At 35.9% G+C, this 15,896-nt stretch overlaps 1 protein-coding gene across 1 annotated transcript in view; it reads right to left on the reverse strand.

The window, feature by feature from the left end:
* TMPRSS15 (transmembrane serine protease 15) overlaps nt 1-15,896 on the reverse strand; it is a 133,162-nt gene that overhangs the window by 64,413 nt on the left and 52,853 nt on the right. The window contains exons 11-13 of the mRNA XM_004264466.2: nt 9,197-9,302; nt 8,769-8,919; nt 6,096-6,231 (exon numbers count right to left, since the gene is read on the reverse strand). Of these exons, the coding sequence (XP_004264514.2) occupies nt 6,096-6,231; nt 8,769-8,919; nt 9,197-9,302 (393 nt within the window). The remainder of the gene's footprint in view (nt 1-6,095; nt 6,232-8,768; nt 8,920-9,196; nt 9,303-15,896) is intronic.

Consider the following 15,896-nt stretch of genomic DNA (forward strand, 5'->3'; position numbering starts at 1 on the left):
GCACTAACAAGTAAGGTCAATGATGGACAGACCTAGAAGGAAGAAAGCAGTGTACACAGGGTGCTGAAGAAGACATTGGAACCAAAGAAAGAGTGATAATTCGGAACAAGGGCAGGTTCTCCACTGGGAAAGGCTGAGGGAACTGTGTACTCCTACAGCAGCAGTTCCTCCAAGGCAAATCCTCTCCTCGATTGTGCAACTTATTGTCTTGACAAGATTTCTGAAGAAGCATCCACTACAACCCCTCAACTCCCACATACACACAACTCACCTAACTTTAGTAACTCTAAAGTGCCGTGAAATGCTTTCTTCAATCTTCAAGAAAACTAATGATGAGGGGAGAGTGTAACTGCAGGGACAAAAATAACACTGCTGATTGGTGAGGGGGAAAGCCAGCTCTTCTTAAATTTAGCCATGGCCAGTGTGGCCAGTGGGAGTGTTGTTGTTTAAGCATCATTCTCATTTCTCTTCAAGGAAAAAAATTCTAAATCGTATACTACTCATATAGGAAATAACCAACAATTTGGAGAATGTATTGAGTGTTCACTTCTCTGAACACTTGATGGTACATTATATTATATGCAGATGAGTAGGTAGGACTTAAATAAACACACAACCAGAACTAAAATATTGTCAAGTGTGATTGTTAAGTCTGTCAAGGCAGGCAGTTGACTTAGCATTTCTCCTCTGAATAGAATTCTTGGAAATCCAACCAAAAATACTTTAAAAAATAATAAAATATTTAAGAAGTATTTTTGAAATACATTTCAAATATAATTTTATGTCAAATAAATGATCAGTAAGTATCTCTGACACTTGGTCTTATACGATTGATAAGTTACTCTCTGTATATAAACGACTGTAAGGAATTGGCAAAAACACTTTCAGCCATTCTAAATATGATGCCACAATTTATTTTAACGGTGGTGTTGCTATAGCGGAGATGTAGCATGTACTTCTTAGAGGAGCCAAAGACTCATGAAATGTGATTCTGGAGAGCACAGTCCTGCTGTGTCATTTAATAAACCATCTCCACCCACAGAATGAGAGTTAAATAGTTTGCCTGATACAGGGAACTCTTCAATTACAATTGTTAAATTCTACCATTGTTCTTTTTCTTAGAGCTGTTCTCTCAAAGATTTGTATTTTGATTAATTTCTTACTATGCCAGTAGGAAACTTCATGACATGCAATATGTAAATAATATGCAGTATTTTGCAAAATGGCTGTCAGGAATAGATATTTTCCTCGAGGCATGTCATTTTTAATCCATGCTTAAACCTCTGACATAAATGATATATGTGTCAATGTGGAGGCATTTACTGAAGGGTGAAAAAAAGGAGAGTCCAGCTTTCACTTACAGTAAAAGGGTTCAAATTAAAGTTATTTATGACAAGATATTTAAAGCAAGAAATAAGGATGATAAAAGTAGGTTTCTGATTGCCACTTTTTTTTTTAAGGTTTTTTTTTTAATGTGGACCAAATTTAAAGTCTTTGTTGAGTCTTCCACACTCCCCTGCATTGGAAGGCGAAGTCTCAACCACTGGACCGCCAGGGAAGTGCCTGATTGCTACTCTTATGTGAGGGAAATAATAGGTGCAGTTTAAGAAATACTACCGCACATTGATGTTTGAATATGTTAAAAGTGGCTAATTTTCAAAGTCAGCAGTTTTTTAAAAATAATCATAGTAATAGATAACAAGTCCTAAAGTATTACAGACACAACAATTTTAAAAGTTTAAGTTGTAATATAAAAAGAAATTTTGGGGTTCAGTTTGTCAAAATTTATATTTCCATTAACAGGTTATAGTGACCAGCTACGATACAAATGTTTTTATTAAATTTGTGGCAATAAAGTTCAAATTTATATTCCCTGTGGTTTACATTTTATTTATAATCACTAGCCATCTAGCCAATAATAGATCTAATAAATAGGCTGTTTTGAAGGTAAAAAGATGAAAACAAGAGTAGCCAAAAACATACTGATGTAGGAGCATATGAGGGCAGTTAATTTGGAATTTGCTAAGGGTATCAAATCATACTAATGATATAAAAGGCAAGCAGCTCTACATGACCATCAATTACATGAGCGTTAAATTGGTACTGATTCATTTTTACATGAATAACTAAAGTTAAAGATCATTTAGCTCTAAGTATAATATCAAGCCTATAAACTTTCCAAATTAACTTTTATTTTGCTTTTGGAAATGGAAAGTGGCCTAATAATGGCCAAATAGAGTGAAACTATAGAAATAGAGTGACTATTACAATAGTTAAAACTAGCTTATCCTTTTATTTTTTTTCCGTAACTAGTTTTAACAGCCCAGAAATAAGCCAGGTGCTGAAAGGTTGATTTCTTTTTGTATATACCTATTCTATTTAGTAGGTGCTTGTCATGAAGCATTCCAATTGTGTTGCAAATTGGCATTATATTTGTGTAATGGAATGTTTACTTTTTAAAAATGTTCTCAATACAATCCCCACATTTAAATTATTTGTGCCAATGTCACAGGGCAAAAATCATAGAGCTGATGCAGCAGCAAGTGATTAAAATCACATGATGGAAAAAGCCCTGCAGTTATGAAAACTGAACTTACATTTCCCCAAACAAAGCACAACCTGGATCCCTAGGAACAACAGAGAAAAATGGCCTTAGCTCGTCAGTTACTTGATTATTTTCTTATTTAAATGCTCTATAAGAACCAAAGAAAAGACTATTAGCCAGTCAACCATGGTTTCCCTTTGTTTCTGCTTAAACAAATCAGTGATCTGGAACCAGAAAAGTTTTGCTCAGGTAAGAGTTTCGCTGAACCAATTGCAAAGGGCATTAGAATGAAATTGTTCAGAATGCATTTGATGGTAATTAGCATTTTCTGCTGTGCTAAATATTGCCCTGAAGTGAACCATTTGGAACCTGGAACAAATACACTCTGGGAAAATTCTAAAGTTTATATTTTAAAATCAGATGGGTTATTCTACCGTTATAATTTCCCTATTGTAAAAATATGCAGGCATATCATGCTTCCTTGACATTGAGGTATTATATTTTTCTCTTTCTGATTGGAAGAGATAGGAGGACTGTGTGGGTTAGACAGATACATTTCTAATGTGAAAAATCATATTTAAAGTTTTCTTTATATATGTATGACTTTACATATGAAAGTTATCTCAAATTTTCTATTTTATACAGTGATGAGATTTTGCTACTTTTAAGATATTGAGCCTATGAAACTATGTTACTTTCACCTGTAAAATTTTTTCTTCTTGACCACTTATTGATGAGTAGAACATGCTGGCAGAAAGGATTATGAAGACAATCTGTTTTTTGTTTTTCTTTTTTTTTAACTTTATTTTTTTATTTTGGTATGCGGGCCTCTCACTGTTGTGGCCTCTCCCGTCGCGGAGCACAGGCTCCGGACGCGCAGGCTCAGCGGCCATGGCCCAAGGGCCCAGCCGCTCCACGGCATGTGGGATCCCCCCGGACCGGGGCACGAACCCGTGTCTCCTGCATCGGCAGGTGGACCCCCAACCACTGAGCCACCAGGGAAGCCCAAGACAATCTGTTTTATTAAATGATTGCAATATCAAAATAGCAAGATGTTGCTAATATTTGGTATCTATAGCAATTATTTATCAAACCAGCAGTGATTTTAATGATTATAATATTTTGCATGAAAATGTTTCATATAACAGACAGGAAGGGAGTGGGACACATACAAAATGAAGTGAGACAATTATTATTATTATTATTCTTTTTTTGGTGGTACGCGGGCCTCTCACTTCTGTGGCCTCTCCCACCGCGGAGCACAGGCTCCGGACGCGCAGGCCCAGCGGCCATGGCTCACGGGCCCAGCCGCTCTGCGGCATGTGGGATCCTCCCGGACCGGGGCACAAACCCGCGTCCCCTGCATCAACAGGCGACCTCCCAACCACTGCGCCACCAGGGAAGGCCGAGACAATTATTTTTAAACAACACTGTGAAGCCCAAATTATTGTGTTCATGTGGTATTTTATCCATCCCTAGCCCCACCATTATTTCCAAGCTTTAGTTCTGGTATCAGAATTTTGTTTGGCAAAAATGTTTAGAACATACAGCCAAAATAGAGAGGGAAAGACAATGAGAGAGGATAAGTTTATACCTAATAGTATTTGTTGATGATCTATTTATGCAATGTTAAGAATCAGTCAGACACCAGTGAAGCAAAGGTGAATTAGATCCAGAATTTGGTGTCAAGAAAACTTCTTGTCACAATTCTGTGGGAATGCATGGTAATTTCCTGTTTTTGTTTCAATTTTGAGTGTCATTCTATCTCTTAAACTGAATGCTTCCTTGAAGGTTTTTCCAGCTCACACTCTCTTCTCCAAAGTCTTCTATCACTTAATCCTCTCATTTACTACTTTTAGGGGCACATAGTTATATATTGCTTTTAATATTTATTAGTTTGTTAATTCATTAATATTATATATTATTTCATGTATCAATGGTTATTGCTACATCTTACATTTCTTGTGCAGTGCTTTGTATGTAGCAGATATTCATAAAATTCGAATGAATGCTTGAAATATTGAGGAATATATGTATAACTCATACATGCATCTAAACATGTTAATACACATGATGGTAAGTATAAATTAGCCTTTTGGTGGGATGTAAGTGCACATTCAATATGGTGGCATGGGACAAGTATGACAATGTGATTACTCTCCTCCTCATTTGTCATACATTCTCAAATGCCAGTCATTTGTCTTTAAAGCTTTTGAGTTGTTAAAGACACTCATCTGAAAAGTCAGTTTTTGTTTAACTTAAAGATTAGAAGCATAGGTGGCGCAGTGGTTGAGAGTCCGCCTGCCGACGCAGGTGACACGGGTTCGTGCCCCCGTCCAGGAAGATCCCACATGCCGCGGAGCGGCTGGGCCCGTGAGCCATGGCCACTGAGCCTGCGCGTCCGGAGCCTGTGCTCCGCAACGGGAGAGGCCACAACAGTGAGAGGCCCGCGTACCGCCAAACAAACAAACAACAACAAAATTAGAAGCATAAAAATATATAATTTTTGAAGTAAAATCAAATTTGGATAGGTTGCCACCTGATTTGCTGATGTGAATATGGTTAGAATTTCAAGTGTGCTTGGCACAAAAGGGGAAATGGAAAAAGTGCTGTGTTTTATGATAAAACAAAAACATCTATGAGGTTCAACACAAGCAAAGCTGTACAGCTAGATGAGCTTCCTACCACCATAATCCAAAAACAAAAGGGATGTTTTTCCATCAAAACTACAATGTAGTGAAAACATCCCAATAGAGGGACAATAGGTAATGATTGTTTCATATCATTTATCACTACACACACACACACACACATTTCATTTGTTTGTTTATTTTGGTCAGATCCCATAGTCTGAAAGTGGTATGAAGTTATTGTCTCCTTTGGCCTAATAAGATGGTTGATAATGTACCTTTTGCTTCTGAAATGTCATGTTTCAAATTTAAGAGCACAGGTAGATACAGGCTCCGTTTTGTTCCTTTGAGATAAAAGATTCCATAGCACATTGGAAATCCTGGGCATTGCTCTTGCAAGGCCTTACAAAAAGGCACCATGACAGGACAAAAATCTTTTGTGTGATCTAGGTATATTCAAAGTCCAGACCGAATCATTATTGTTAAATTATTCTGAAAATAGGCTTGGTGGGTTTCAGCCTTAAGTAAACTCCTCTTGAGATTTTAACGTCACTCTCATAAGAAGGCTATGAGAATCTTAAGGCTTCTTCCCAAAAGACTATAGGCCATGCTACATGGCTAATACAGCATTAGTTTGTATTAAGTTGAAAACAAAATAGAAATAAGCACTTTGATTATTATCAAAAATGAAAATTTAGTAAAATTATCATAAACATGATGCATAACAAAGTAATTTCATTGTGAATTTTTATATAATATGTAATATTTTACTAGTATCCATTTTACTTATATTTTAAAGGTTTTGATTTTCAGTGAAAATAATAATACTAGGGAAAGATAATAAAAATGTAAGTCAGAGAGAGATCTACCTGAAAATAGTAATAACATAATTAGGAAAAATACATGTTAAGGTTACTTACTAGGAAGTTCTGGCAGAGGAGTTGGGACCAAAGTTGGTTCTGGATAAAGACTCACATTGCAAATCCCATATGTTAGGCTAATGTCATCCAATGCTATATCACTCAGGAACTGGTTTTTAAATGCATTAAAAGCAACCTATAATTCATAGAGGCACATAAAACAATTCTGCTTTAATCTTTTCTCATTGATTCTTCTTGTGGCCCAGTATTCTCTGGAGAATCAATACTGCCATGCCCAAGTAAATGTGGACAAGTTATCGCAAAGTGAAATATTGCTTTTCAGTGTCCTTCAGCTGAGCCCAGCTTCCTATTATGTGCTCATACTAGTCTAAATTTTCACTAGTGTCTTCTTTCTTTGTTAGGCAACATTGTCACAGTTTCTGTCTCTAGCTCTTTCTTTCGTGATATTGTCATACTCCATTCCACTCCGTCACATACACACATCATCTGGCAGGGGAGATCAATCTTATTCTAGGTTCGTTCCCTAACAATATTAAAAATCCGAGTAGCTGTCTGCCTTCTTAGAGCATACAATCTTGAAGAGAAGACACACTGATTAGATAATTTAAATGAGAGAAGAAGGAAACAAGAGAAAATATGAGTATGATATAGTTGTTCAGGGACAGCTGGTACTGGTCATAGTTTTTACCCAGGAAGCTGGTGTGGGATATATTGTGAGGGTGATGCTCAGAGGACACCAACTCAGACTTGGGAGAAATGTCCAGTGGTCAGATGAAACATATTAGGTTCTTAAGAACAGTGGGTATTTTTAACTGGACTTTCCTGAATCCTCTCCTGTCTGGGAAAGGAAAGACATAAACTGAATACCTGATATGCTAATTACTGTGCAAGGCACATTGTATACATTATCTCTTTTACTTTTCCCAACACTAATGTACAGTCATCCATTCACTCATTTGTTCATTCATTCCACCTACTTCATGATAGACACTGTTCCAAATAATTGTCCTCTCCCTTTTATGTATGCACAAGCAGAATGTCAAAGATACTAAAGTAACTTGTTCAAGATTTCACAACAAAGTGGCAAAGCCAACGTGCAAATATCTGTAGAACTTGGTGCTCTCACACTGCCTGATGAACTAACTTTGAAAAAGTGGATGCAGTTTTATTACTTTTTTTTTTTTTGCGGTACGCAGGCCTCTCACTGTTGTGGCCTTTCCCGTTGCGGAGCACAGGCTCCGGACGCGCAGGCTCAGCGGCCATGGCTCACGGGCCCAGCCGCTCCGCAGTATGTGGGATCTTCGCGGATCGGGGCACGAACCCATGTCCCCTGCATTGGCAGGCGGACTCTCAACAACTGCGCCACCAGGGAAGCCCCCTTTTAATTACTTTTAAGAAACGCTTGGTGAGTTGAGCCAGATTTGGTCACTAAAATACTTAGCTCCCTGATTCTGCCATCTCTTTGTTCCTTCATGTTCCATTTTCCTTAACCCTTCCTTGAATTATCAGAAAACAAAGGTGGAGAAGAAAACGTCACAGAAGTATAGAATCAGAAGAAAGAGGATAAGGAAAAAGGAAAGGAAGAAAAAAAGAAAGATGGGAGGAATACAGATGAGGGTCATTGATTATCTCCTGCCTTTTTTCAAGTCACAGGAAAGCACTGAAACTTCGCTGATGATGGTGTCTGTCCAAATATATATCTTCTGAAAGTTATATTCTCTTGTCTGAAATTACCCAACTAAAACATTGTTAATTTGGTCAAACGATTAGCCTGTATTAGCCTACATTTTATTTTTTTAAATTAATTTATTAATTTTTGGCTACATTGGGTCTTCATTCCTGCACACAGCCTTTCTCTAGTTGTGGCGAGCGGGGGCTACTCTTCCTTGTGATGCGTGGGCTTCTCATTGGGTGGCTTCTCTTGTTGTGGAGCACAGGCTCTAGGTGTGTGGGCTTCAATAGTTGTGGCTTGCAGGCTCTAGAGTGCAGGCTCCATAGTTGTAGTGCATGGGCTTAATTGCTCCTGGGCATGTGGGATCTTCCCAGATCAGGGCTTGAACCTGTGTCCCCTGCATTGGCAGGCAGATTCTGAACCACTGCGCCACCACGGAAGCCCCTATCCTACATTTTACTTGCAAACACCCTTAGGAAAAAACACGAGAAGCTGTTACATGAAAAATTAATTCACCCTAATGTAAAATAAATGATCAGAGACTTCCCAATGAGACGGCTCATAGAATTTGTTTCTAAAGGAAAGATATGCGATTAAGTGGGGCAGGGTGGATGGATTCTGGTGGGATGGATGTTCTAACAGGAAAAGATGATTCCCTAGAAAAGTGCAGGGCTAATCTAGGTGGTGTATGTGAAAAGTTGCAAGACCTAGTTAGGCAGGGGACATAGGAAAACACGGTTGGCTTGTGCTAGAAAGTTGCTGAAGAAAGCTGAAATATCCTTCAAAGTTTCTATGACTTTTATGGCTCATTATAAGTAGTACTTGCATGTAGTAAATCGTTCCTCAGTAAATGGTTTTTAATAAGTCAATGAATAATTGAAAATAGAGGCACTCAAATATAATAAAGGAGGAAGATTAGGAAAGTAGGGTGACTTGGCTATACCAGAAAGTAAATTAATTTTTTCACCATATCACCATAAACTGTAATTGTACCACCATTTTTATAATACAAATACATGATTATAAAGCATTTTGCCAACCTTAAATTCCACTGTCTCATTTAATGTTACTTGTCCATAGTTCCAATTTTCTCCATAATTTCCTTCCTTTTGGAAAATTGTCTTCTCCATGTTTTGGTCACTGCTGATACTAATGCTTAGTTTATAGACATTTTCACCATACATATAATACCTAGTTTGGAAGCAAGCAAAAATGAATGGATATCTACAACATTAGAATATATATATTTTAGGGTTCTTCTAAACCCTTCTAAACTCAAATACCCCCTTTTATCTTGGATGAGGGAGTTGCTAGAGAAAAGGAGGGAGTTTCCCAGTATTTTGCTACTTTATCAGCTGGAAAAGTAATGACTAATACATTAAAACTTGGGACAACACCTTAGTAAAATTTGAGCCTGGCAACGTTACTCATTAAATAAGATGTTACTTAATATGTGTTTATAACATACCAGAAACTAAGGCAGACTGGTTCCAAAGTGGGGTCTAAAAGGAGACTTAAAAGTCTTACTCTTTCTCGTCTCCCTCCTGGTCCAGTTGGGGTGGAAATGTAAAATCCTGTAAAAACAACAAAAATTGTTTACTTCACTTAACTATTAGCATATTTGTTGTGTGAGCTATATCATTCATAAGCAGGAAAGCACAACTTTAAGATGAAAATATAAGGAAATGTATTTAGGTACAGTGGAAAGGACAATGGACTGGAAGCCAGAAGACAGCTTCCATAACCAATTGTTATTTAAGAAAATCACTTCTCAACTCTGGACTTCCCAATAGCCTTGAATTGGAAGGATATATCAAAGTCTGAGTTACTATGAGTCCACGTGACTGTTTCATCATATTATTATGTCCAAATACCACTTTAATTCCAATTTATTAGATGTTTTGATTAATTCACTCCTTTAGAAACAATCAGTCCATTAAGATATTAAGTTATGCTAGTGGACTAACGCATGATATAGGCAAGTAGTTAAGTACAAATTCGAAGGCAAAGTTAAGTGTTTCAAAGAAGGTCAGTTTTTTATTCCATCGCCTATACTGTGTTTCTCTAAATAAGAAGTGACCTGATTTTACAACGGTCTTATCTTCCATATTCCTTTGAATGATAACTAGTTAGATCACAGAGGAGCAGGAAACATGCTAATCCACATAAGAGCTTTCTAAGTAGCTCAAACCACTGCATAAAGTGCTTTCTGGTCTGGAATTCATTCTTGCAGCCAATGATTTGAGTCATCTGAAGTGTGGGAAGAGTTGTTGGGATGAGATCTCTTGAACGTTTCCTTAGACAGATTTAATTTTTTTATTTTTAGTCTGCAGCTCATGTATTATGACAGAAAGCAGGAATCATGAAACCAAATATGATGTAAAGCAAATGAAATATTGTATAAATTTAATTTTATTGGAATGTAATTTTTTATGAAATGCTGAAATTTAGTGATTATTTGAAAGCAATCATCTTCTCTCTTGTGCTTTCAAACAGAAGTGGTTTTTTTAGGACATTTTCATAATTCCAAAAAGAAACCCATGCCCAATTGCAGGCACTCCCCATTCCTGTCACCCTTCTTCCAGCCTCTTGCAGCCACTAATCTACTAATCTAAACCTGTAGACTTGCCTATTCTGAAGAGTTCGTGTAAATGAAACCATGCAACATATGGTCTTTTGTGAATGACTTCTTTTATTTAGTTAGTGTTTTCAAGGTTCCTCCAGGTTCTAATGTACTAGTGCTTCATTACCTTTTATGGCAGGATAATATTCCATTGTAGGCATATATCACATTGTAAAATTTATCCATTCACCAGGTAGAGGACATTTAAGTTGTTTCTGCTTTTCTGGATATTTTGAGTAATGCTGCTATCAACTTGTTTTTATGAAGATGCTCATTTTCATTTCTCTTGAGTATGTACTGGGGAGTAGAATTGCAGGGTCATGTATTTAACTGTATTAATAATGTTAAACTCTATGTTTAACCTTTCAAGGAACTACAAGACTGTTTTCCAGAGTGACCACACCATTTTACATTCCCACCAGTAGTATATGAATATGAGGTAACCCTTGTTATTGTCTGTTTTTTTGATTATAGCCGTCTTAGTAGATGTGAAAAGTAACAAATTGTAGTTTTGATTTGTATGTACCTAATGACTAATTTAATGATGTTTAATTTAATGATGTTCAGAATCCTTTTATGTCATTGGCCATTCATATATCTTCTTTGGAGAAGTGTTCAAATCCTTTGGCCATTATTTGTCTCTATTATTGAGTTTTGAGAGTTCTTTCTATATTCTGGATAAAATTCCCTCACCAGGGAATATGATTTTCAAATATTTGATCAAAACATAAAACTTTCTAATAGTTTATCCCATTCTGTGGGTTATTTTAAAAATTTTCTGATGGTATCCTTTGAACCACAAACGTTTTATATAGAAATTTTTATAGTCAATGCTATGTATAAAATTCAGACCCGTTTATTTATAGCATGTGGAGTAAGGACAAGACACAAAGAAAAATGCTAATAGAACTGCCAATAGATATATCAATGCATATTTAGATCAATGAGGCAAAAATTATTCAGAATGAGTATTTTATCAAGGTGAAATCATCATCAAATATCTTACTAAATGTAATATATGCACATCATTGGATTTAGATTACAAAAGGTAAAATAGAAATGAATGTGTATTTAATATTTTATAGTATTAACATACTACTCACACTTTGTATATTGCTGTGATATTTCATGAGTACTTATTTTAGCCATGTAGTTAGTGTTCAATTATTCAACCCAATAAAAAGTAGTCTAGATACAGAAGACATATTCCAGAATCGACTCTCTAAATGTCCAACTCCAAGTCCCTTTTGAGTTGCTTAGAGTATAGTTCTAGAGGAAATAATTAAAATGCCACTGAATGCCATGAATAAGTACTGAAATGGCTACGCTATTCAGAAATATTTCTAGTTAGCAGCAATTATATAACTTAAACACACATCATGCTCCTATTTATGTTTGGCCATGTTCACAATCAATTAGTTATAATTAGAAATATTTTGAATTTACTGTTTACCCATTAAACAGTAATAAACTTGGGGTTTTCCGTCCAATTAAGGTATCGTGATGTTATGAGCTTTGTATCATGGTTCAGATAAAAAATTAATTATGTGGACTGTAATACCTTATGAATTTTGCATAAATAAATTAAAAAAACACAATACACTAAGTATCAGATAGAATTGTGCATTTTTGAATAAAGTAAAATGATAAATTATTATTCCTATGAAATAAGCTAAATTCTTTAGTTAACAGATTAGAAGAGGAAGGAAATTCTTCATAAAATTATGAATTTCAAAAGTAGAGAATTATAATTGACATAAAAATTTACTTAGTCTAACTACCCACTGTCCTTAAATTTCATCCACAACATTTTGCCTATGGGGGTCACTTGATGTCTGTTTAACATATATCAAATGCAGCAGGAATCATTGCATTTCAAGGCAGCCCATTCCATTTCAACATGATTAGAAAATTCATTTCATTTTTAAGAATAAGTTATTGTGCACCTATTATTTCCAGTTTTGCCTCCTGGGCTCATTAGGATAAGATGAATTTATGGTAGCTCTACAAATATGTAAAGGCCAGTATAATGACTCTCTTGGTCTTCTCAAGATTATCGGTCCTTTTTCCCTTCAATGATTTTAATATGGCGCAATTTCAGTTTGATTCTTCATCTGATAAATTCTCAATAGTTGTACATCCAGTTGGTTCTACTCAGAACCAACTCAGAGTATGGAAACTAGAAGTCCACACAATATTTCTGCTGGAGTATTTCACCAGGTGGAGGAGTAGGAACATCATAAAACTTGGGACTAAGACTTAAGTCATCCCATCATAGTCACTATCTTTTTCCAAGTGTGTCTCGTAGTACTCTGACTCCCCGTGAGAATTCTTCATCACTTACATCATTGTTAAATAATGCTTCCTTCTGTACAATCTAATCTGTCCCTATTCAACATTTTTCACCATCTCTTTGTTTCCTACTAAACCAACAAATTCACTGTGATGTTTGAGGCCTCTGTGCTTTGACTTCACTATCCTTTTCTAGCCATAGTTCTTATAATTCATGTATTAATATTGACATGCAGCACTTCTACAAAACTAGATTATTTTAATTTTTCCATCACCGAGAAATTTTATAACTCTTGGGGTTTTTGTTTCTGTTTTCCTGTCCTTTTAATTTTCCTTACAATTGTACCTGTCAGTATCCTACAAATTTTTTGAGGTCATTTAAATCAAATTAACATCTCCTTCAGAAAACCCTTCTTGGTCTTTCCAACTAGATATAACCCCTCCTTTGGAGTTCTCAGTTGCACTTGTACTTCCCTGATGTCACTTAGTGTATTCCGTTGTGTATTGTATTTATGTTTACATGTGACTTTTAAAACTTACTAGAAATTTGGCAAAAAGAAAGACAAGGTACATTTTTGAATTCTCTATATGGATTAGCTGAATACTGTTTAATATGTTCTTGTTACACTAATTCGACTGGCTCTTTTAATTTATTAAAGTACTGCACAAAATAAATGATTAAATAGATATTTTCCATAACCATATGGGGAATTATATGGTTAAATGATAATTCCTTTTTTTTTTACATCTTTATTGGGGTATAATTGCTTTACAATAATGTGTTAGTTTCTGCTTTATAACAAAGTGAATCAGTTATACATATACATATGTTCCCATATCTTCTCTCTCTTGCATCTCCATCAGCTTTCTTGAAATATCTTTGAGAGCTCTTGGAATTAATCACAGAGTCAGCTTCAAACCCAGAACATTTTGTAATTTAAGCATTCAGTGAGCCTTCTCTGTGAGCCATAAGGTTTCTCTTACAACTTCTACCTATCTCTTTTTCTGCTTATTTCTCTATGAACTGAACCTAACCTCTGCCTCCAACAGCCCAAATAAAAAGAAGTGCTGGGCATGTGCTGATGCTGATGTAGAGACAGCAGAAACTGCAGAGATGGCAGGATCTTCTGGAAACTTGGAGGTCCCTCTCAAGAAGAAAATAAGCTTATATAAAGCACTTTGTGAGTTTGTGGGTGCATATAAAGTTAATTGAATCTGGTAGATAAATATTGAAAGGTTTAGATTGGAGAATGGTGCAAATTCAGTCAGATTCTATCAATATTAAAGAGTAATATTATTTTCTGAAATTCAACATCACAGGAAAGATAAGGAAATAAGGACAATTTTACTTTGAAACACTAAAATTCTACTTATTTTAGAATAAGGTTATAAGCTAAGTAAAAGACTTATCCAAAAGACTTAATATACTTTTGAAAATTGAACAATAGTATTTAGAACAATATCACAGCCAATTTGTTTCTGTTGAATACATCTGTGGCATGAAAAGAAAATAGTTATAATACCTAACATTTATAAAGCATTTTTCATATGCCAGGTATTTTCCTAAGTTTTTTTTCCAACATACTAATTTAATGTTCATAACATGCCTCCAAAGTCAGGTTCTATTATCATTGACCCACTTTCCAGATGAAGGAACTGAGATAGTAGATAGATAACTTGTCTAAATGGCAGAGCTCAAATTTAAACCTAGCTATGATATCAGGGTCTCTATTTTAACGATCTTTACTACTACACTATGCTAGCCCCCAGGTGTTAGAAAAATTATGATTTCACCAAGAAAGGCCAATAAAAAATGTTTTCTTTGGCTCCACTAGCTCTTTTGTGACTCTTCCATTTCTTAAGTTTTCACATGTTACTAACCTCATTTTCCCTGAACGTTCTGAAAAAACAGGCCACTGCTGAGCATCCCAAGATGCTGCCCTGTATCAGGGCCACCGTCTCCGCCAATTCCCTTTGTTTCTGAGAAGTACAGAGAAACTGAGCATTGAAAAAACAGAGATTCAGGAGTCGGTGCTCCACTAGGAGAAACTTCTTCAGAAGGACTCAGAAAGTTAAGGGACTTGGATGTTCTTCCCTAAAGCAATGTTAATTCAAAGTTTATCTGTTTCATAGAGACTTTCCTGTGATTTAAAGTGAAGGTAAAAAACTAAAAAACCTTCATGGGTAAGAGGAACAGCGGGAGAGATTTAATTCCCTTCCATCTCAGAGGCAGAATGTTCTGACACATAAAAAAGCAGGCTGGAAGAAAAATGCCCCTTGTGGGGGAATGACTGGTAGGTTATGAAATCACTGGTATGAGAGTTGGAAAGGACCTATTAAGGCCTCTCATCCATTCTCATTACAGTGCTGCCTCTGGTGGGCTCTGAACTGCTCTAACTCATCTCATTTTAAATAACTCCTGCTACACGGCTTTCTCCTGAGACTCCATTTCCAACCCAACTATTTAAAACCTCTACCTGACATTCAACCTCTTTCACTTTGGTCAGTTTCATTTTATTTCTTTCGTTATTTAATCTGTTGGCAAGCTGAAACCATTTTTCTCCTGTAACGTACTTATAGTGTTCAAATATCAGTGGAATTATTTTTATCTCTTATTATGATGACATAAAAGGAGAAAATGATAATTTGAACATCAAAGATTTCAGCTACGTAAAAGCTATCTGCCATAGTCAGTAGATATAAATGCTTTCTGCACTTTCCTCTAACTACCCTTGTCCAAGTGTGGTAGAGACATTTTTTTTTTTATTAAAGTTAAGGAAAAAAATTGGTCAAATTATTTGACTGTTTGAGGTCAGGATTCTTTAGAGGGTTGGGTGATTATCACTTGGGGTTAGTCTTCAGCTGTGGAGATTACTAATTTATCCATAGAGGATCAGGTTCTGGAAATCACTTATTCAAAAGAGAAAAATTATGTATGAGATGATACATGTCATAATTTTCAGTATTAAACATGTAGGTCTAATGAGATTGGCCATCTATGCAGTGCACATTTTTTGTCTATAGGTCCACACTAGTAACGAGTTTAGCAGGATCCTGTTAACTTTACTTTCAGATTATATCCAGAATCTGACCTCTTCTCACCATATCTGAGAGTCCCATGGCCTCTTTTCTGGATTAGGTGATAGCCTTTCACTGGTCTCTCTAACAACACCTTGCCCTGCCATAAAATATTCTACCAGCCAGTGTGAATTCTCTCATTCCTACACTTAAACTTCAATAGTTCCTAATTTCA

The sequence above is a fragment of the Orcinus orca genome, chromosome 5 (genome assembly GCF_937001465.1).
Source record: "Orcinus orca chromosome 5, mOrcOrc1.1, whole genome shotgun sequence".
Classification (NCBI taxonomy): domain Eukaryota; kingdom Metazoa; phylum Chordata; class Mammalia; order Artiodactyla; family Delphinidae; genus Orcinus; species Orcinus orca.